At 48.2% G+C, this 20,183-nt stretch overlaps 1 protein-coding gene across 1 annotated transcript; it reads right to left on the bottom strand.

The window, feature by feature from the left end:
- Positions 1-959: 959 nt before the first annotated feature.
- On the bottom strand, positions 960-17,143 carry Slc6a16 (solute carrier family 6, member 16). The gene is made up of 12 exons (XM_013508998.1): positions 17,052-17,143; positions 15,536-16,038; positions 14,448-14,605; positions 14,120-14,246; positions 13,766-13,941; positions 13,431-13,541; positions 13,049-13,290; positions 4,181-4,367; positions 3,396-3,597; positions 3,122-3,281; positions 1,305-1,467; positions 960-1,215 (listed from the first exon to the last, which is right to left on the bottom strand). The coding sequence occupies exons 1-12, from the start codon at positions 17,054-17,056 to the stop codon at positions 982-984; spliced, it is 2,268 nt and encodes a 755-aa protein (XP_013364452.1). The 5' UTR covers positions 17,057-17,143; the 3' UTR covers positions 960-981.
- Positions 17,144-20,183: the final 3,040 nt, after the last annotated feature.

Below are 20,183 nucleotides of genomic sequence, written 5' to 3'. Positions count from 1 at the left end.
TGCCCCGGGCGCACTCCCCTCCACCCCTCCACCCGTGCCACGCTTTCACGGTCACCAGGACCACATTTTAGTTTTCTTTTCCTCCAGAAACTGCCATGGGCCCGGGACAATCCAACATCCTGAGATCTCTGCGCATTTGGGGGGAACCTATTTCCCGGATCCCTGGGGTCCTACACCTCTACCTGCAGCCGCTGCGCCGCCTCGGAGGCTCCATCATCCTTGACAAGTGATCAGCTCGGCTGCTGGAGACACACTGAGTGACCAGACGCTGGGCAGACCCACAGGATCCCTCGCCGGGATGAAACCAGAGCCGGCTCTCACTAAGCAGCAGCGAAGAGACCCTCGGGGGCCCTGCAGCCCCACGCCATGGTTCCCACACACTGATTTACTGACACACTAGGCGCACTTGGGAACCACCGGCACAAACTCTCACAACAACCTTCAGTGTGGTGGGTGCAGGGGTCACCTTCTCAGGGGCAAGCGCATTCATAGCCTTCCTTCCTTCTTCGGTTCCTTGAGTAAGGCCAATCTAGCAACGCAGAATTTGACTTTTCCATGGCTGGGGAGGGCAGGGACCCGGGGCTGGACGTTTGCCTCTAGAAAGAATGGAAACCTGAGCACTTGAGAGAGCTACAGAGAAACCCTCAGCGGAGGTGCCGGGCGGCCAGCAGGCTGAGTCACTGAGCGCTCGGCGTTCTGGCCCAAGAGGCCAGCGGCCAAGACACGCAGCTTCATGGTGACTAACGTGCTGTGGACAGGGATGGGACAAGGCAAGCAGAGAAGATGGGGATCAGGCAGGGGGCTAAAGCCAGGCCCCGCCTGCCTCTCAGTCGATGCTCTCCTCTTGGAAAAGAAAGCATCCTGGGTCCTGCCGGTCCATGGACACCAACAGCTGGAAACCGCTCAGTGTGTTCTGAGGGACGTGGGAAACTGGAATAATGGAGCTAGGATGTCAGAGGCCTGGCTGGTCATCACTTCGGTTTATTGCCTTGTAGAACTTCTTTCTCTTGGGTCCCTTTTTTTGGGCTTTATCTGGTGCTTTCGATGCAGGGATGTGGAGGATTTCGTAAGCTTGTCCCCACTGCTGGCCCTGAAGGGAATCCCGTGGGCAAGGCAGTAGAAGACGTACATGGGGATGGGCGCGATGACCAGGAGCAGGAGTATGATCATCAGGAACAGCGCCCAGGATGGGTATTGTAGGGTCATCTCTGTGGACTGTGGAGAGGTGGGGGAAGGGTTTAGAGAGGGGACTGAAAGGTCCGCCCCACTCTCGGGGACCCCAGGGCCTGGGCAGAGGTGCTCACACTGCTGGAGTTCCAGGCCCGGTAGGTGATGGGCTTCATGAAGCTCTTAACCAGGATGGTTACAAATGCAACAAGCAGCATGACTGGAGTCAGGTAGCTCCACACCCAGCTGTAGAAGCGGAGGATGAGGTCATGCATCAGGTTCTTCATGTCTCCGAGAAACCTGTGGAGGGAAAAGAGTGGGTAACCGGCTGGGCCTTACGTGGCCCAGGGGGCAGGGCTGGCCTGGCCTGGCCTTTGCATCTTTCCAATATTGTTATCGCTCTAATCCCTGCTTCCGCTCCAGTCCCATCCTCAGTCAGTCCATCCCCATCCCGACCCACGGAGACTCCACGTGTCCCCGCACTGTCCAGCACGTCAGAGCTTCCCACCGCCATGTCCTCTCGTTCACCACAAGTATGAGAGTATCCGAGCTGCCAGGGCTGGTACAGGAAATGCACAGTCCTCGGGGAGCTTATCCTAGTTTTTTTCAGCCCCATGCCCAGCCTCCTTCAGTACACGTTCTCGAGCTCAGTGACTAGGTAAGAGGAGCCCACTGGCCTTGATTGTCCCTGCCCCTCTCTCTTCCTGTTCATCTGCCAGACCCTGCTGTAGCGCCCTCCGCTCTTCGACAGTGACCCGAGCTCCCACTTCAGTACCCGCCTGTGCCCGTAGCCTGACCCTATTACCGCCACAGTCTTCCCACCTCCTGCTGGGACTCGCCCTGTGCTTTCCCTCTGAGCTCTGCGCTCTTTGAGAGAAGGCGCTCAGCCTAAGCAGTCACGTCCCAGTCCACCTGGCCGCCTGACACACACAGTCTCAGGAAGTGTCCGAGTTCACCGATGGGTCAGTAAGTGGAGGAAGTGACTCCAGGAACCACTGCCAGCTGCAAAGGCCGCCCTCCACGCCTGAGTTGCACCCCTCGGTGCCCACGTACCCGCCTAGCAACAGGTCAGACTCAGGAGACCCATGTCCTTCATCTGGGCGTTCCTTCTGTTGCATTCCAGTTAGGACTTCTAGGCCCTGTCCCTGGTTATCTTGGCCCCTTTCCTTTGCCTTCCAAAATCAGACTACTTCTCCCAGGCTGTGCCCTTCCCTCCCGAGCCCAGGACACTGCTGGCTCTCACTGGAAGAGTGTGTAGCTCCCAATTCTCCCTGCTTCACGCTTGACTCTCCAGTCTGCCCCACACACAGCATCACAGACATCTTTGTAGAACATAAATCTGGTAACGCCACTCGACTCCAACCTTCCGGTGCATTAGCTCTCGCTCTCCACGTAAAGGTTAAGTCCCGGCATGGGTTACAAGGCCCCCACGCCCCGGCCCACTCGCTCTTGGCCCCGTCTCTGGCCAACTTGCTCCTGGCTCACTCCAGACACCATGCTTCCTCTGACCCTGGTTATTCCGGCTGCCCTGTCTGGTCACTCTCCGGTGGCGTCCTCCACGGTCTGTGTAGGAGCCTGCTCATGGGTCACTGTCCTAGAAGGCCCTCCCTGCCACCCGGCTGGATTTCGTGCCCCCACACTCCTGCTCTGGCTCACTTCACCCTACTCTCTGACTCCTTCCTGTCACTTGTCCTTCTTATTCTTCATTTTTGTCAGTTTGGTTATTACCCATCTATGCCAGCAGAGTGTGAGCTCCCCAAGGACAGGGATGTTTGTTTATTGAATGGTGCCTGCTGCATAAGAGAACATATATATTCAGTAAAGAAATGGTAAAAAAATATTACCCCAAAGACCCTGCTACGTCACTCTAGTTGGGTGAAAGCAGAAGCAACAAGGAAGGGGTCACCTCCCCCACAGACCCGAGCTTCCCAGGAGACTGGGCTTGGGACATCACCTCTTGGCCCCACAGGCCCAGGCCACAGCAACGTTTTCACAGAGGAGGATGATGATGATGGGCATGGGCGTCCAGTATTCGCTCAGCAGTCTGATGAAGTAAACGCCATTGGGGCGAATGAAGTAGAGACCGCACAGGAACATCAGCACCACGACGCCCCCTAGAGGAGACACTGGATCAGAGGATGGTAGGGTGACGCGGGCCAGGCAGATGTCACAGACCAGGCCTGGCTAAGGCTGCTGCGGGTGAGAGCGGGGCTGTGGGTCAAGAGTACCTGTGAGCACCTTGGTTTGTCTCCTGAAGAAAGAGGAGGAGTCCTGGAGCGGGATGATGAGGCCCTGCATAAACCCTGCCGTGGTTCCCAAGCCTAGTGACAGCAGCATCAGGAGGAAAAGGACAGACCAGAAAATCGACCGCGGAAGGAAGGACGCAACTTCAATAAAGGACAGGAATGCAAAGCCTGGGCCTTCCTTAACCTGTAAGGACAGGAGTGGGAGGAGTTGCAGCATCTTTCAATTTAGCAACAAGAACAGCAAAAACAAAACGCAAAGGTTGCTGGGGATATAGCTCAGTGGCATAAGCGCTTGCCTGGCAAGCCTGAAGTCATGAGTTTGATTCCTGGTACAAAAAAAAAAAAAAAAAAAAGCCAAAGGCACATTCTACTTTCTTTGGAAAATGCTTTGAAAGCCCTGAACCACTGAGAAAAACAGATCTTGTCAGGCATGGTGCATGTCCGTAATCCCAGCACTTGGGAGGCTGAGGCAGGAGGACTGCCATGAGTTCAAAGCCAGCCTGGGCTACACTGTGAGTTCAAACTACATAGTGAGACCCTGTCTCAAAAAAGGAAAGGCTACTCTGAAAAAGAAAAGCAGACCTCCAACCAAATCTGACAGAAAAAAAGGGGATCCACCTCCAGTATCCATGGCAATGGGCCACCCTTCTGTTGTCAGGGCTGCTGGATACCGTGGGGCTTCTGGGATTTTCCCTAGAGCACAGAAGTGACACTGTGTCCTGAAGGCCCAAAGGATTCGGGGCCAGCCCACAGCTCTCTGCACTCACCTGCAGAATCCACGCCTCTCTGCTGCACTCAGGCACCTTGCTGAGCACCAGGCTCTTGATGTTCGGGTCCAGGCCACCGAGCCAGGCATTGTAGGTGGAGGTGGGGTCCTTGGGCAGGTTGGCAGGGGGCTGAGCCTCCGGAGGCAGCGTCCCCATGTTCACCAGCATCAAGAGTGTTTCTGTGTTCCTGAGGGCAGCGGTTCGATTAGGCTGCGCAGCCTCTGGGGAGACAGCCTCTCCTTCCTGCCTTGCCTCGAGAAAGCTGCCCCCTAGCCTAGCATTCCTGGTTACTACTGGAGAGGAAACCTGGGGAGGCACCCACCTTTTTTATTTATTTTTTTATTCTTTTATTTTAAAGAATAAAAGAAGGATAACATAATAATAGGGGGGACTTAGCAAATTACAGACAAAATGGTAGGAAATTATCAATGGTTATCATTTTACATATTATTGTCTACAAAATAGTTTCTCAGGAAAACAAATAGACAAATAATAGTGAGTTACAGACAAAAGAGGTAGGAGATTATCAAGAGTTGTTGTACTATACTTTGGTATCTTCAAAGTGGCTTCTAAAGAAAATAGAGCTATACATGAGTGACCTATTGAAAAATCATTAACTATTCTCAATGGTTGTTGTAGGAAACACATAATAATAAACATACATCCATTTATGAAATAGGATAGGAACATTACAAACTTTACACAGTTATGGATAGATTAGTAGGAAAATATCAATGGCTGCTGTAATACGTGGTGGTATCTTCAGAGTGGTTTCTCAGGAAGACAGAGATATGCAAGAGGGACCTATTAAGGAGTTACAGCCTAAGGGTTGTCAAAAATAGCATATTACCTCCTCACCAGTGACTCCTTTCACTGAGGTATGATGGCTGGAAGGAAGGCCAGGATTGAAAAGAAGGACCGAGAGACTTGCACCTGTGTCTAGCAACAGGTTGTTTTCTTGTTCCTCCATAGTCATGATTACCCAGGGCTCCTCGATGGAGATGACGGTCTGGCCAGAGGGAGAAGGCAGCCCATGCCCCAAGCCCTCTCATTCCTGTTGGACTAACTGGTAGCATGGGTCTGATCTCTGGGGCCTCCACCTCAGAGGGCAGACCGATCTCCAGTGGTCTCCTTCGCATCCAGGGCATGGCCCATGGGGCCTCTTAGGGCAGCTCCTCTTGAGGTGGCCTGGCTTTTAACAGTGGTAGCAGATGAATGCAGTTGTCGAGTTCTTCTTGGAGCCCCGGGAATCAGACCTGGGATCTGTTTCTCTTAGTGGTGCAGCAAAAGCAGCTGCTTTTTCTCAGTCTCTTTGTTTTCTCTCCTTGGGGAGGCACCCACCTTTGAGGCCATGAATTTGCCACGCGAGCCAGAAGAGTGGATGACCATAGGCCTCCCAGGAGGAGGGTTTCCCATAACCTCCTGGAGACTTAGGGTCTTTCCTCTAGTGAGAGGAACTCATTCACACCTACCAGTTTCCTTGCTGAGACCAGTGGGTGAAAGTTAACCGTCCAGATTTCAAACCACAGAACGCTGGGGGCACAGTTTCCTTGGGCTACGTTGTGTATAATGTTCCCAAGGAGTCCTGCTATGTGACTGAAAACTGAGCCCAGGGCCTTTACACTGAGCCATACTCCAGCCCTTTTTAAATATATTTTTTAAACTTGGAAACAGGATGCCTGTAAGTCACTAAGCTGCCCAGACTGGGCTAGGCAGACTTTGCGGTCCTTTGCCTCAGTCTCCCAGAGGGCTGAGATTACACATACGTGCCTTTGACTTTCTGATATGAACCTTATTGGCTGCGCCAGCCTCATCACCCTCCGAGGCCCAGCTGACAGTCGCTGCGCTGGCCAGAGGTCACTGTTGACACCACGCCCTCTCCCAGTCGGGGCCTCCCCACCTGTCAGTCCCCCCTCGGCTGACTTGTGCAGATCTGCTGAAGTGCGGCTTGCTGCTCAGTGAGAACCGCTGTGGAAGGCGTGCCACAAAAACTAGATTCCAGAAAATAATAATTTGATCACATTTCAGAAAATAAAATACTACATGTTATTCCGATAGTAGGCCAGTTATTATTTTGACTAATCTTCTCATCAGAAATGATGGAAAGGGCTGGAAGATATTTTTCAACCTTCTTAGAACAACAATACCGCTGTAGCCCAGCGGCACTGCATTGTGTGTGAATACCACGTTCTCTCTATCCGTTCATCTGCTGATGGACATACAGGCTGCTTCCAAGTTTAGCTACTATGAGTTATGCTGCTATGGACATCACTGTGCTAGGATGTCTTGAACTCTTCTGGGAAGATATCTAGAAGGGAAATAGCTGGATTGAGTAGAATTTTTATTTTTAGTTTTTTTGAGGAATCTCCATACTGATTTCCATAGTGGCTGTACTGATGTATATTCCCACCAGCAATGGGGAAAGCTACCTTTTTCTCTGCAGTCTCGCCAACATTTGTTATTGCTTGACTTCCCGATGGTGACAGCCATTCCTTCTGGAATGAGACGGAAGCCAGGGGTATAGCTCAGTGGCACCAGCGCCTGCCTGGAATCAGATGGAGCCTGTGTTCTTCTGTGTTTCTCTAATAGCCAGAAATGTTGAACATATGTTCTTATGTTGATTGGCCACTTGTACGTCTTCTGAGAAGAGGATTCGTTTCAGTTGCCTGTTTCTTGACTGGGAATTTTACTTGGTGGGGGTAATTAAGTTCTTTCCACATTCCAGATATTAGTCCTCCATCCAAGAAGTAGCTGGCAGAATTCTTCCCACTGTAGGTTGTCTCTTCACTCTGTGGGTTGTTTCCTTTGCTATATAAGAAGAATCACTATCGTGCAGGCTGGTCCTGAACTTACTGTGTAGGCCAGGCTGGCCACAATTCAGTGACTCTCCTGCTCCAGCCTCCCAAGTGCTGAGATGACAGGGGTGCTGTTCAGTATGTCCTTGGCTGTGCCCATGCTTTGAAGTTTTACCTACTTTATCTTCCAGCAAATTGCTTAACATTTAGATCTGTGATCCATTATGATTTTATTGTAGTACATGGAGAGAGATACGAGCCTAGATTCAATCTTCTGCATGTAGTCAGCCAGTTTTCCCAGCACCACTTATTAAAGAGGTTCTCTTTCCTCCAGTGTGTTTTTTGCCCTTCTTTCAAACATCAGATGGCTTAACGGGCCTGGGGTTGTTTCTGGTTCCTCTATTCGGTTCCACTGATCCACATGTGTTTTTGTGCTGTAGCTTTATAATAACTTGTAGCTTTATAATAACTTGTGATACTTCCTGCTTTACTCCTGCTGCCCAAGATTGCTTTTGCTATTCTTGTTCTCTTCCGGTTCCATGTGAATTTTAGGATTTTTCTAGTTCTGTAAGGAATGCTGTCAGTTGGTGGTTTTTTTTTTTCCTGTTGATATTCTAATTGGAGCTGCATTAAATCTATGTATCAGTTTTGGTAATATGGCCATTTTGGTGATATTTGTCCTACCTATCCAGAAACAGCATATCTTTCCATTTTCTAATGTTCTCTTAGATCTCCTTTTTCAGAGTACTATAGTTTTCTGTGTAGAGGTATTTCACCTTTTTGTTTGATTTGTTTTTTTTGTTTTTGTTTTTGTTTTTTTGAGACAGAGTCTTGCTATGCAGTTCAGGCCAGCCTTGAGCTCACTTTGTAGCCCAGGCCGGTCTTGAACTTGCAATGATCCTCCTGCCTCAGCCTCCTGAGTGCTGGCGTTTGTTTTTTTGAGACAGGGTCTCACTAGGTAGTTCAGGTTGGCCTTGAACTCACTTTGTAGCCCAGGCTGGCCTCAAGCTCAGCAAACTTCCTGCCTCAGCCTCCCAGGTGCTGGGATTACAGGCATGCACCACTATGTCCCACATCTTTCACTTTTGTTAGGTTAATTCCTAAGTGTTTAATTTTTCTTGAAGCTATTGTGAATGATATTGTTTTCCAAATTTCTTTCTCAGTGAGTCCATTACTGATGTACAGGTACACTATTCATTTTTGTGTGTTGATTTGCTACCTTGACGAATTTATTAGTTCTAAGATCTTTTGATGGAATTTTTTGGATCTTCTATATAAAAGATCGTGTCATCTGCAAACAAGGATAGCTTGGCTTCTTCCTTTCCTAATGTGTCTTTTTTATTTTTTTCACCTGCCTGACCACTCTAGATAAAGTTCTGAGTTTTATATTGAACAGGGGACAGTCTTGTCTTGGTCCTGATTTTAGAGGGAAAGTTTTGTTCTTCACCATTTAGCATAATGCTGGCAGTAGGTTTGCCATAAGTGGTTTTTACCAGATTGATATAATGTTCTTTTTACCTATTTTCTTCAGGTTTTTAAAAATCATAAGTGGATGTTGGATTTTGTCAAAGGCTTTTTCTGCATCTATTGAGATGATGATGTGGTTTTTGTCTTTGCTTCTGCTTGTGTGATGTATTATATGTATTATAGATTTGTACTATGTTGAACCATCCCTGTATCCCTGGAATGAAGCCTACTTGGTCATGGTATATGATCTGTTTAATGATTTACTGCATTGTTTGCCAGTATCTTGTTAAGGATTTTTGTGTCCAAAACATTACACTAGGTAAGATAAGTCAGATGTAAGAATATACAATATGGCTCAATTTATTCTAGAAAAGACAAATCTAATTGATTGACAACTGGTGATTGACTGGGGCTAGGAAACACAGAAAATATGAATGTTTCAGAGACCTACAGTGTATGGTAACAAGGTCTAACAAGACGAAATGGCTATTGAGGCAGAGGCAATTTGTGAACAAATATGGTTCAGGATTTCTAGAGCTAACAGAAATCTACGGATACAAGAATCTGCACGTTCAAGACCAGCCTGAACTATAAAGAAAGACCCTGTCTATTTCTACAGTAATCAGTCAGTCACTAAAAAAAAAAAAAAACCAAACAGGAAACAGACCCAATAGTCCCAGCTATTAATGAGGCTGAGGCAGGAGGGTAATTTGAGGTCAGCCTGGGCAACACAGCCATCATCTCCTAAAAAGTTGAAAAGAGAAAGGAAAGTATTCCACTTACAACAGTACCAAAGAGAATAAAATTCTTAGGAATATATTTAACCAAAGAAGCAAAAGAGTGGTATATTGAAAACTATAGGGGCCGGGGATTTAGCTCAGCGTCAAAGCGCCTGTCTGGAAAGTGCAAGGTCGTGAGTTCGATTCCTGGTACCAGAAGAAAAACAAAAACAAACAAACAAAAAAAGAGAAAACTATAAAACTTTGCTTAAAGACATTAAAGAGGACTTAGATAAACAAAAGACACCCTATATTCCTCAGCAGAAAGACACCGTTGTTAAGATGGAAGCACTGCCCGAGTAAAAGATCTTCAGATTTGATGAATCTCTAGTAAGAACTCAAAAGTGATTTTTTTTTCAGAAGTGAGAAAAAAATATTTGTATGGGGTGTTAAGTGACCCTGCTTAGCCAAAAACTATCTTGAAAAAAAAAAAAAAAAGCAGGAGGATCCACACATCCTAATTTCAAAATGGAACCGATAAAGCACGACAGTGTGCAGAAATAAACCTTCACATCTATAGTCAGTCCTCATGGAAGGCGCCACGACCACGGAGCTGGAAGGAACAGCTTCATCAGCAAGGGGTATGAGATAACTGGACCCCCACACGCGCAGGAATCAACGTATACCAATCTCACTAAACTTTACAACCTTACTAAATCAGCAAAACTAAGCAAGTTTGCTAGCACTTAGCAACACTTTAACACTCTGGCAATCCAAGTGTTTTCAAGAAGTGAAGCGATCAGAATTTCCATGCCCACATGGAACTCAAGTGGCTCATATAGTATGGAGAGAAACTCAGTGAAGCTGAAGAGGTATGTGGAAGACTGGAAAGAAATACAGCCACCAATACCCTGCAGCTCCTCTTATGGAGAGGCCTGTCTCCCGCTCCTTGACCCTTGTGGCCTTCTGACTTAGGAGCAGTGACGAAGGCCACATGGCCATGCTGAGGCTTCAAGACCTCTGCTGCCTGCCTTTGTGCTCTGTGAGCTGGTCAGGGAGCACCCGCCTGGGGTGAGCCTGGCCAGCACCGCAGAAAGGATAGGAGTGTCACCCACTTGAGCCCAGCCCCCTCCAGGCCTCCCCCTAGACAGCCATGTTTGTGAGCTCACACAGGCCCAGGGCAAGAACTTCCCAATCAGTCCAGAGTCCTGGGAAGCAAGGAATCATTTTAAGGCACTTACATCTGAAATGATTTCTTACCCAGGAATAGATAACTCTGTCCAACACCCTCACTCGCAGGAATACACGCTGGAGAATGTGCACGTAGGCAGGGCACAGGTAACACGGATACGAACGCTTAGCCCAGCTTTGCTTTAACAGGCAACAACGGAAAAGACTCCGAAGCACATGAAGAGAGGAATGGATGTTTTAAACCTATGCACTGGGAACTAAGCAGCATTCAAAAGCACAGATTAAAGTTAACCGCAGTGATGTGGACGGATATTACAAACATATTGAATGAGAGAAGTAAAATGAAGACACCCAGAGAATCTACACGTAACTTAGCAAATTAAATGATGTAACCTGAAATACTAACCATATGTTTTGTACAAGTAGGCAAATCAACCGTATCACACACAAAGGGGATAGAATTCATCATCATAAAGTCGGGGTAACGGTTACCTCTCAGAAGGGAAAAGGCTGTGGTCACCTCCAAACAGATGCGCAGAAAGGTGTGAGGATCATTCTAGCTCTCAATACGGGTTGTGTTTATAGCAAGTTTCACATGCTGCACATTTTGTTTCATGCGTTTTCCTGTGTGTGTACAGTAGTATCTCACAATAACAGGCTCTCTTTTTTTTTTTTTGTCTTTTTGAGACAGGGTCTCGCTATGCAGTTCAGGCTGGCCTTGAGCTCACTTTGTAGCCCAGGCTGGTCTCGAATTCCCAACGATCCTCCTGCCTCAGCCTCCCAAGGGCTGGGATTACAGGCGTGTGCCACCATGCCCGGTGTTAACAGGCTTTTTAAAAACATGAAAATACCATTATACTCTACCACCATCACAAAAATTAAAAAGTCGGATAGAGCTTAATCAAGTGTTGTGCAAAAAAGTAGAAAAAATGGAATTTTCACACATCCTTGGTGAGAGGGTAACTGACTAAACCACTTTGAAAATACAACTGTCTGTACTTGAGAGGAATATTGCATATGTGTACACATATGTGCCCAGGCCTCTTCTAAAAGAGAACAGTGGCTATCTGTGGAGGGAGGGTCACTATGGAGAAATTCAACCCAGGTCGGCTTCCTCTGGAGACCTCGTGTGACTCACCCAGACATAACGGATAGCTTTGTCCTCCATCATTTCCCATCACTAATCACTAGCTCACGCCTGTCTGCCATAGAATCTAATTCCTCTCCTTCTCCCTCCAAAACTAAAACCCTAATGAAAGCAAGAACTAGGTCTGATTCACTTGTCCAAGTCTCTGTGATGTGTATATGGTCAGGTACACAATTACTGTTAGGATGAGTGAGTCCTGGTGCTCTACCGAACAGAGGGTAATTACAGTTAATACTGTACTACATACTTCAAAGTAACTTAGAAGAGATGACTCTGAATGTTCTCACCCCAAAGAAATGATAAATATTTGAGGTGATGAGTGATAAATATCCTGATTTTATTACTGCACAATGTATACATGTATCAAAACATCACACTACACCCCATAAATGTACAACTGGCAGGTGTTAAGTACAAAAAAAAATAATAATGCTGGACGTGGTGGTGCACACCTGTAATCCCACAACTCAGGAGGCTGAGGCAGGAGGATTGTTGTGAGTTAGAGACCAGCCTGGGCTGCAAAGTGAGTTCAAGACCAGCCTGAACTGCATAGTGAGACCCTGTCTCGAAAAGACAAAAAAAAAAAAAAAAAAAATCTCTGAGGGATGGTTTTTTGTTGTTGTTTTTGAGATAGGGTCTTACTATGTAGTTCAGGTTGGCCTTGAACTCACTACGTAGCCCAGGTTGGCCTCAAACTCAAGGCAATCCTCTTACCTCGGCCTCCCAAGTACACGTCCCCCCACGCTCGGCAAGAGGAATGTTTTTAAAATTAATGCCTAAACAATAAAAACCAAGGCTGTGAGTGGTGGGACACGACTATGATCCCATGCTCTCAGGAGACTGAGAAAGGAGTTTAAATTTCAAGGGCAGCGCTGGGGATTTAGCTCAGCAGCACAGTGCCTGCCTGGCAAGCACGAAGTCATGAGTTCAATTCCCACTACAAAAAAAAAAAAAAAAAAATTTCAAGGGCAGGCTGGGCAACATAGCGAGACCCTGTCTCAAAAATTAAAACTAAGAGCTTAGAGATATAGCACTGTGGTAGATTCATAAGGTCCTGGGTTCAATGCCCAGTACATCCAAAGAAATAAACCAGGAGGGATCAGACAATAAAGGCTCCAATGCTGAGAATCCTTTTGGATTTAGGTATGCCAGACAGACAGACGGTGCTAAATTTAGGGTCCCACCTTTAAAAGGGGAGGCGTTCAGGAAGTGGAAGGCCTGGGAAGGCTCTCAGTATAGATGTGATCTCCGGTGGTGTTATTTTGTGTGTTGGGAACAGATTAATCGGGCGCTTGAACTCTGGTCATTTTCAGTGTACCTGTTAGCACAGCTATTTCAAGATGGATAGCTGGCAACCTGCACGTGCAGATTCGCAGAGGTAGGAAAGGGCCGAGAGGATAGCACAGGCCAGGAGGGTTCTACTGCCTCTGTTTTCAGCAACGGACGAGCAGTGACCCAAGAGCACTCCCAGGTGGGGATGTGTGAAAGGGGTCTTTGCACACCTTCCCCGTTAGCGTCTTTGGGACCCCCGCTAAGGAGCTGGCCTTACTTCTCGGTGCAGCGGTGCGTGAGGACTGTAGCCCAGAAGCCCAGGACAGCGAGGATGAAAGGCGTTATGAAGAACAAGGTGGCCAGGTTGACCAGAGCTAGGACAAAGGCATCACAGAGACAGTTGTTGGACTGCGGCATGTGGGAGGATAAGCAGGCGATGGGGCCGAAGCCGAGGCCGAGATGAAACACAGCTTGGCTTCCTGCTACTGACCACACACTCAGGTCATACAGAGCCGACATCTGAAAGGAAAAGGGTGAGTATAAGACAAGGCGTAATACAGAAGGCAAGGACAGCTGCGGCAGAAGTGCTGCAGGCAGGGGGAAGGAGGAGATAACGGGGACAGGAGCCCTAAGAGCAGGCACCGCGGACTGCACCTCACCTTAGCAACCAGCAAATGTTTAAGGCCATGTTCTGCCCCTTCCAGTTGTAGGCTCCAGATGAAGAAGCAGAAAAGGATGACATAGGAAAGCGACAGCAAGACACACATGCCCTGCATTGAGAGGGGGACAGATCCCCACTGTGTACCGGGAGGGCCAGCCCACGGTCAAGGATGGAGGGTTCTGGGTCAGAGGTTAGCAGGTGGTAGGGGAGAGCGCTCAGCAGGGGTCGGAGCTGGGGAAGTAAAGAGCGGGAGGTGAAAAATGAGGAGAAAGTGTAGCCGAATGAGGCAGCTCAGCATCTGAGAATATCGACAGACCCAGGACCCTGGCTCACCTTCCCTAAGGACTGGAGCCCCTTGATCGTGAAGGCAGCCACAATACACCAGGACACAAAGAAGGGCAGGCTGAGACTCAGGACCAGTGGCCCACCATCCTCAATCCTGTCTGAGACCTTCAGGGTCTCCCGGTACCAGAAGTAGACGGAGGGTGTCGTCTGCGCACACTCGGGATCTGAGGGGACTCGCTCTGGCCACGCCCGCAGACGGGCCCGTCCTCTGGGCCCGCCCCTCCCTTCCCTCCGGCTTGTTTCCGTCTGCCTTCCTCCTCCCTGTCCTCCCTCCTGCGTCCTCTTCCAAATTCCCCTCCAGTTTTCATTTCCCCCTTCTCTTTCTGTCTGGCTTCCTCTCACCAAAGTCACTGGAATTCTTCAATAAAGGACATTTCTCCCAGGGAAGAGGGAACTGGAAGGTGTGGCTCAGGTAGAAGATGATCCAGGCGTTCACGATGTTCAGGTGTGCGCTCGAGATGAAGCACATCTGGGAGTGGGGAGGAGCTGACTGAGGGGATGAGCAGGGACAGGAAAGCGGAGGGAACGTGACAGAGGACTGCGAAGGGACTGCAGGGACGTGCCGCGGGGGAAGTGGTCAGGGGACCCTCTCCGGACGAGGGCGGGGCCTCGGGGCGGGGCGGTGTGGGGCGGTAACGCGGAAGGCCTGGGAAGGCCCAGCACGCCTCACTATAAAGCTGGCGTAGCCCACGCCACCAGCCCAGGGGGCGATGCTCCTCCACGAATCCATGCAGTTCCGGCGCATCCTCTGGCCAGCTGCCATCTCCAGGAAGAGCAGAGGGATCCCCACAAACAGCAGCATGATGATGTAGATGACGAGGAAGACGACTGCAAAGAAGAGTCCAGAAGGGTTCCAAGAACTATGGCCTGCAGTGCCTGGACGCCTGCCTGGCCCCAAGATGCCACGCTCGGCACCAGAGGCCTCCCGCGGGGCCTCCGGCACCCAGGGTCGCCTGTTTTCACATCCTCACGGTCCCAGACACCTCAGCTCCTGCTCCCTAATTGCTAGACAGCCCAGACTCCTGGCTTCTGCCTGCTATGGTTTGATCTAGAATATTCCCCCAAACCCCATGTGTTCTGAGGAGTGGCTTGTGGAGGGTGACGGGGTCACGGGGACGCTGTGCTCCTGGGGTGAGCAGCGCCGGCAGTGCTGTGCAGCGCGGGGCCTCCCCGAGGGAGGTGAACCGGTGGGTGTGACCCGCCAGGAGGTGTTCTTGCCCCAGCTCCTCCCCGTTTCTAGCTCATCCTTGTTCTCCGCTTCCAGCTGCCATGAGCTTTCCTTGGCCCTGCCAGCCAGCCCTGGACTGAAAGCCCCTGAAACTGTGAGGTAAAATACATCTTTCCTCCTCTAACTTGTGTCTGTTGGGCTTGCTTTTTTTTTTTTTTTTTTTTGTACCAGGAATCAAACTCTATGTCCTTGAGCTTGTCAGATAGGTGCTGTGCCGCTGAGCTATATCACTGGCCTCTGTTGGACTTTTTGTACCACGGGTGAAAAGCTGACTAGTATCTACCCTACTGCCGACCAGGCTCCAGCCCTACCATCTGTACCTCGGATACCCTGCACCTCGGATACCCTGTACCTTGGCTACGCTGTACCCCGGATACCCTGCACTACCCCTTTCACGGACCGAGGTGTCCCGGCACCCTGCTCCTATCCTGCTCGCAGTGACAACTTTCCAGCATTGACACCGCTCAGAGTTTGAAGCCTGCGCAGGCCCCCATCCTGCCAGCCCCCCACGGCTCATTTCCAGGACTTACCGCCCCCTTTGTGAAGCCACAGGTGGACAAAGCGCCAGAGATTGGCTGGCCTCACGGTGTAGGCCACCAGAGCCAGGAGGTACTCAGCCTTCCTGGGCCAGAGTGGACGAGCAAAGAAGTCATCACTCTTTTCTCTCTTTGCCACTTGCCCCTGCTCCTGGGAAGGTTTCGATTTCAGGACTGAGACAGGTGTCGTCTCCATGACAGAACTGTGGCGGTGCTGCCCAACCCTGGCCTGGGTCTCTAAGCTGTACATCTCCCAGGCCTGAGCATTCGAGATCTGCGGCAGCGACTCTTCAGGTGCCAAAGACCAGATCATTCCGGACGAGACCGACGCTTGTCCCGAAGGGGAGAGTCCTGAGTCGGCCTGGGAAAACTCCGACTCACTAGATGAGGATGATACCAGCATGGATTCTGAAGTCTGGGGCTCCGCCTCCTTCTCAGGATGACTCTCGGGAGCATCTCTGTTGGCATCGAGGGGGGTGTCCCCTTCCCCAGCAGGCCTTCAAAATGTCAGCAAGTGCAGATTTTAGGTTTTAGAGTGGAGAATTTACTAAGTTCCAAACCAATCCTCACAAATTCCTTAAAGCAAACCTTCATTTCTATCTCTGCCACACGTGTAAGTTGAAAGCACAGTCGCACACACAAACCTCTCATTTAAGTTTCACTTCTTAGAAAAGCTCTAACGCAAGTCAGGCAGAAAGAGCCAAGCTAAGGGGAAAGCAGACAGGAATCACACTTGAGGGGCTCTGAGGACGCGGAGATACACACCCTGTAAAGGGAGGCATCACTGCAGTGGTGTTTTATTCTGTTTTCCATATCTTTCCATGGAACTACATCCCCAGACCATTCTTTTTTTGAGATGGGGTCTCACTAAGTCTCTATTTTTTAAAAATTTATTTATTTATTTTTGTCTCTTTGAGACAGGGTCTTGCTATGCAGTTCAGGCTGGTCTCAAACTCCCAACAATCCTCCTGCCTCAGCCTCCAGAGTGCTGGGATTACAGGTGTGAGCCACCACGCTGGGCTCACTAAGTCTCTAAACTGAACAGATTGAGAGATTGAGATCTCTCAAATTTGAACTCCTCCTGCCTCAGCCTCCCAGACAGCTGATTGCTGGCATGTACCATCACACCTGGCTTATAGAAGGGCTTTTTTTTTTTTTTTTTCCCTTTGGTTTTTTCCGGTGCTGGGAATTGAACTAATGACCTCGCACTTGCTAGGCAGGCGCTGTGCCGCTGAGCTAAATCGCCAGCCCCCGAAGGGCTTTTGAAAGAAACTAATTTAACTCTAATCCACCTCATTCCCTCAGAAAAGTTGTTTTACTGGTCTAGGCTTTCTTACCTGTAAAACGCTCTGGCCTCACTCAGGCATCGCCTGCTCACCAGAGCTGCCTCCTGCCTACCTCATGTCGCCAGTACTCTCTGCCTCCCACCCGCCCTTGTCTTTCTTCACAGCCTTTCTTCTTTCTTGGCCCCTGACTGCCACTCTAGCCCAGCAACAGGATGGCGCTGTACCTCATTTCTGGGGCCACACTCCGCTCTCCTCACCGTGCTCCCAACACGCTGCCCTTTCACTTCCTCCTCAAATGCTCTACAGGAGAACAGGCAAGGACCGTGCTGAAAAAGAATAGGGAAAAATGGGCTGTGAAAGAGAAGATCTGGAAGTGCAGAGCTCTATCTTGGTTCTATCTCTACACAAGCAATGAGAGCAGAGGCTGACAAGAAGGTGCACCAAGACATAATGGAAAAAAGACTTGGTATGTTTATGGCCTCCTCTCTGCTTTTGAGTAGTTCTTTAAACTGTCTACAAAAAATATGTATTGCTTCAATAATCAGAAGAAATAGATATCAATAAGTAAAAGTAAAAAGGTGATGCTGGACAAAGAAATCGGGTTGAACAGGGTGCAGGGGCGCATACCTGTGATCCTAGCGCTGGAGAAGCTGATGCAGGAGGATTGCCTGGAGTTTGAAGCCAGCTTGGCTACATAATGAGTTCAAGGCTGGCCTGGACTACATAGAGAGACCTTTCTCAAAAGAATGAAATTTCAGGTACTATTATGTGCAGATTTTGGTAGAACTAGTACACTGAACTTAGTTCTTTTTTTTTTTGTCTTTTTGAGACAGGGTCTCGCTATGCAGTTCAGGCTGGCCTTGAGCTCACTTTGTAGCCCAGGCTGGTCTCGAACTCACAACTATCCTCCTGCCTCAGCCTCCCAAGTGCTGGGATTACAGGCATGTGCCACCACACCCAGCCTGAACTTAGTTCTGACCTAAGTCCTCTTATAAAAAAATCACTTCTCCAGTACATAATAAAATTAGATGAAAGAACAAAGCTGGTATTTAAATTTTATTTAGTTTTATTAACACAAATTAAAATGGCACATACCATTGGTGTTTTTGTTCTTATTTTTTTAGGCATGTATTTTATAGGTGTAAGGTCAGGACTTAAGACTACCAAATGAAAACCCTGAGCCGGTCAAGGGGTATTAAAGCAGCTGATAGAATCATTTAATTTTTTTTCTTCCTTTCTACTGTCATTACTCTGAGTGTGGAATTCCCATTCACTACCAGGTAATGTTGGCGGTGGGCAGGAAGGCATATGAAAAGGGTGAAACAGTGGGGGTACAAAGTGACTACAAGAGCCTGGGATTTAGCTCAGTGGCACAACGCCTGCCTGGCATGCATGAAGTCCTGAGTTTGAGTCCCAGGACCAAAAATAAAATAAAATAAAATAAAGACTACTAGATCTTACTAGAATGTCAAGCATCCTAAGATGCTTTGTTTGTTTCATCATTTCACATCTAAAAAAATTTACATTTTACTCGAGAGGCTGAGGCAGGACAATTGTTGCAAGTTCGAGACCAGCCTGGGCTACAAAGTGAGCTGAAGACCAGCCTGAACTGCACAGCGAGACTGTGTCTCAAAACAAAAAAAAAAAGTGATTACAATGACTTGTGTGGGTAGTTTGGTTTTAATGACTTCATGCAAGCTCTCTTGTTTGTTTGTTTGACACAGGGTCTCACTATTAGTTCAGGCTGGCCTTGAACTCACAATGTATCCCAGGCTGGCCTTGAACTCACAGATGATCCTCCTGCATCAGTCTCCCACACTGGGATTACAGGCATGCGTCACCACGCCTGGCTTGATCCACTCTAAGTGAAGAAGCACACTAATTCCAAATCCACTTAGACTGTAAGTTATTTTAGAACTACTTATTTAAAATTAACAAAATCTTATTTTCGTATTCAAGATACTTTGCAAGTATTTTCAAGTATTTTGAAGTACTTTCAAGCAAGATACTTTTCAAGTATTCGTATCTCAAGATACTTTGCAAATTACTTAAGGGATGTTATTATAACCGCTTATGGTAAATCATTTTATTACAGGAAGTGCACACTGTTATGGCTGAAGTTTTGGAAAGAGATCCACCAGTCTCAATAGGATGTGGTCTTGGATGCCAGAGAAGGAGGTCAGTTCTCAGCTGTGTCACCTCTGAAAATGGAGTGGTACTAAAGCTGAAGGTGCCCCACTTACCCTCCTTGAACTACCGCACTTAGCAACTGGACTAAGTGAATAAGGCAGCTTGCTGTAGAATGAGCTTCTATGCTAATGAGGCCAGGAGGCTGGACCTCCAGTCTCAACCTAAGTCCAGCTTCCCAACATCTGTACCCACCTGCTATCCCTCCAGAATTTTAATGTGAACAAATGTAGTGTGAATGTGTATAGCTCCCCAGCCATGTGCTCTCTGATGTTCTGTAATAATTTTAGAGATTTAATTCCATACAACTTGTCTATTTCAGTTTTTCAGTTGTATAATTCAATGGATTTTGGTATATTCGCAGACTTACACAACTATTACCCCAATCAACTTATTTTTTTTTTAATATAGAAAACCTAGATTTATTTGTTAAGCTATTACAAAGACAAAACAATTACCATCAGGAGTAATTTAAGGACTTCATCCCAGGGGCTGGGGATTTAGCTCAGCGGCAAAAGCGCCTGCCTGGCAAGCGCAAGGTCATGAGTTCGGTTCCCGGTACCGGAGAAAAGCCAAAAAAAAGAAAAAAAAAAAAAGGACTTCATCCCAGTTCAGTTGTTCTGTTACAGAAAACTAACCTAAGAAGGTAGAAATTAAAGGATACAACCTACGAGGCTAGAACAAAGCTGATTGGAAAAATAGGGTGGAAGGACAGAAGCTACCCAGAAGCACTTAGTGGTAGGATTTGCAACTGGCATGTTTCCCGAGAGACCACCTAGAGAGGTCTGAATTAATCTCGGCCCCAAATTAGTGGGACTCTTGCGCTGTGGAGAGTGACAAGACTGATCCTTCTGAGTCCTCTGCCTTTTCTTTTAGGGATAAGGACATCTCTAGACCCCAAAGACCTGCATCCCCCGCTCCCCGCAAAAATCTTAACTTCAGCCTGTTTCCTGCTCAGTTCCTGCTAGTGTAAGGACAGTGCATACAGGGAAGGCAGGAATTGTGGCCTGGTCAGTGGGTACCTAGATACAAAGTTTGAGAGTGAAACATAAACTATAAATACCCCCTTGGTTAAGCTAATTCACCTTTGTTAATAAAGGTCATAGTTTCTTCTGCTGGTGACAACTTGCTTTCTCCGTATAGCTTATCTTGAGGAAGAACTGGTTTAA

This window comes from Chinchilla lanigera, unplaced genomic scaffold, assembly GCF_000276665.1.
Source record: "Chinchilla lanigera isolate Chin_1 unplaced genomic scaffold, ChiLan1.0 scaffold00158, whole genome shotgun sequence".
NCBI lineage: Eukaryota > Metazoa > Chordata > Mammalia > Rodentia > Chinchillidae > Chinchilla > Chinchilla lanigera.
Note: the sequence above shows the minus strand (reverse complement) of the source record. Positions and strands in the feature narration are given on the sequence as shown.

What these genes read in the sequence shown, in the direction of transcription:
- Slc6a16 (XM_013508998.1), bottom strand. An exon ending in GAAGAATTCCAGTGACTTTG is followed by an intron (nt 13,942 to 14,119) that starts GTGAGAGGAAGC and finishes GAGTCCCCTCAG; the next exon opens with ATCCCGAGTGTGCGCAGACG. An exon ending in ACAAACCAAGGTGCTCACAG is followed by an intron (nt 3,282 to 3,395) that starts GTACTCTTGACC and finishes TGTCTCCTCTAG; the next exon opens with GGGGCGTCGTGGTGCTGATG.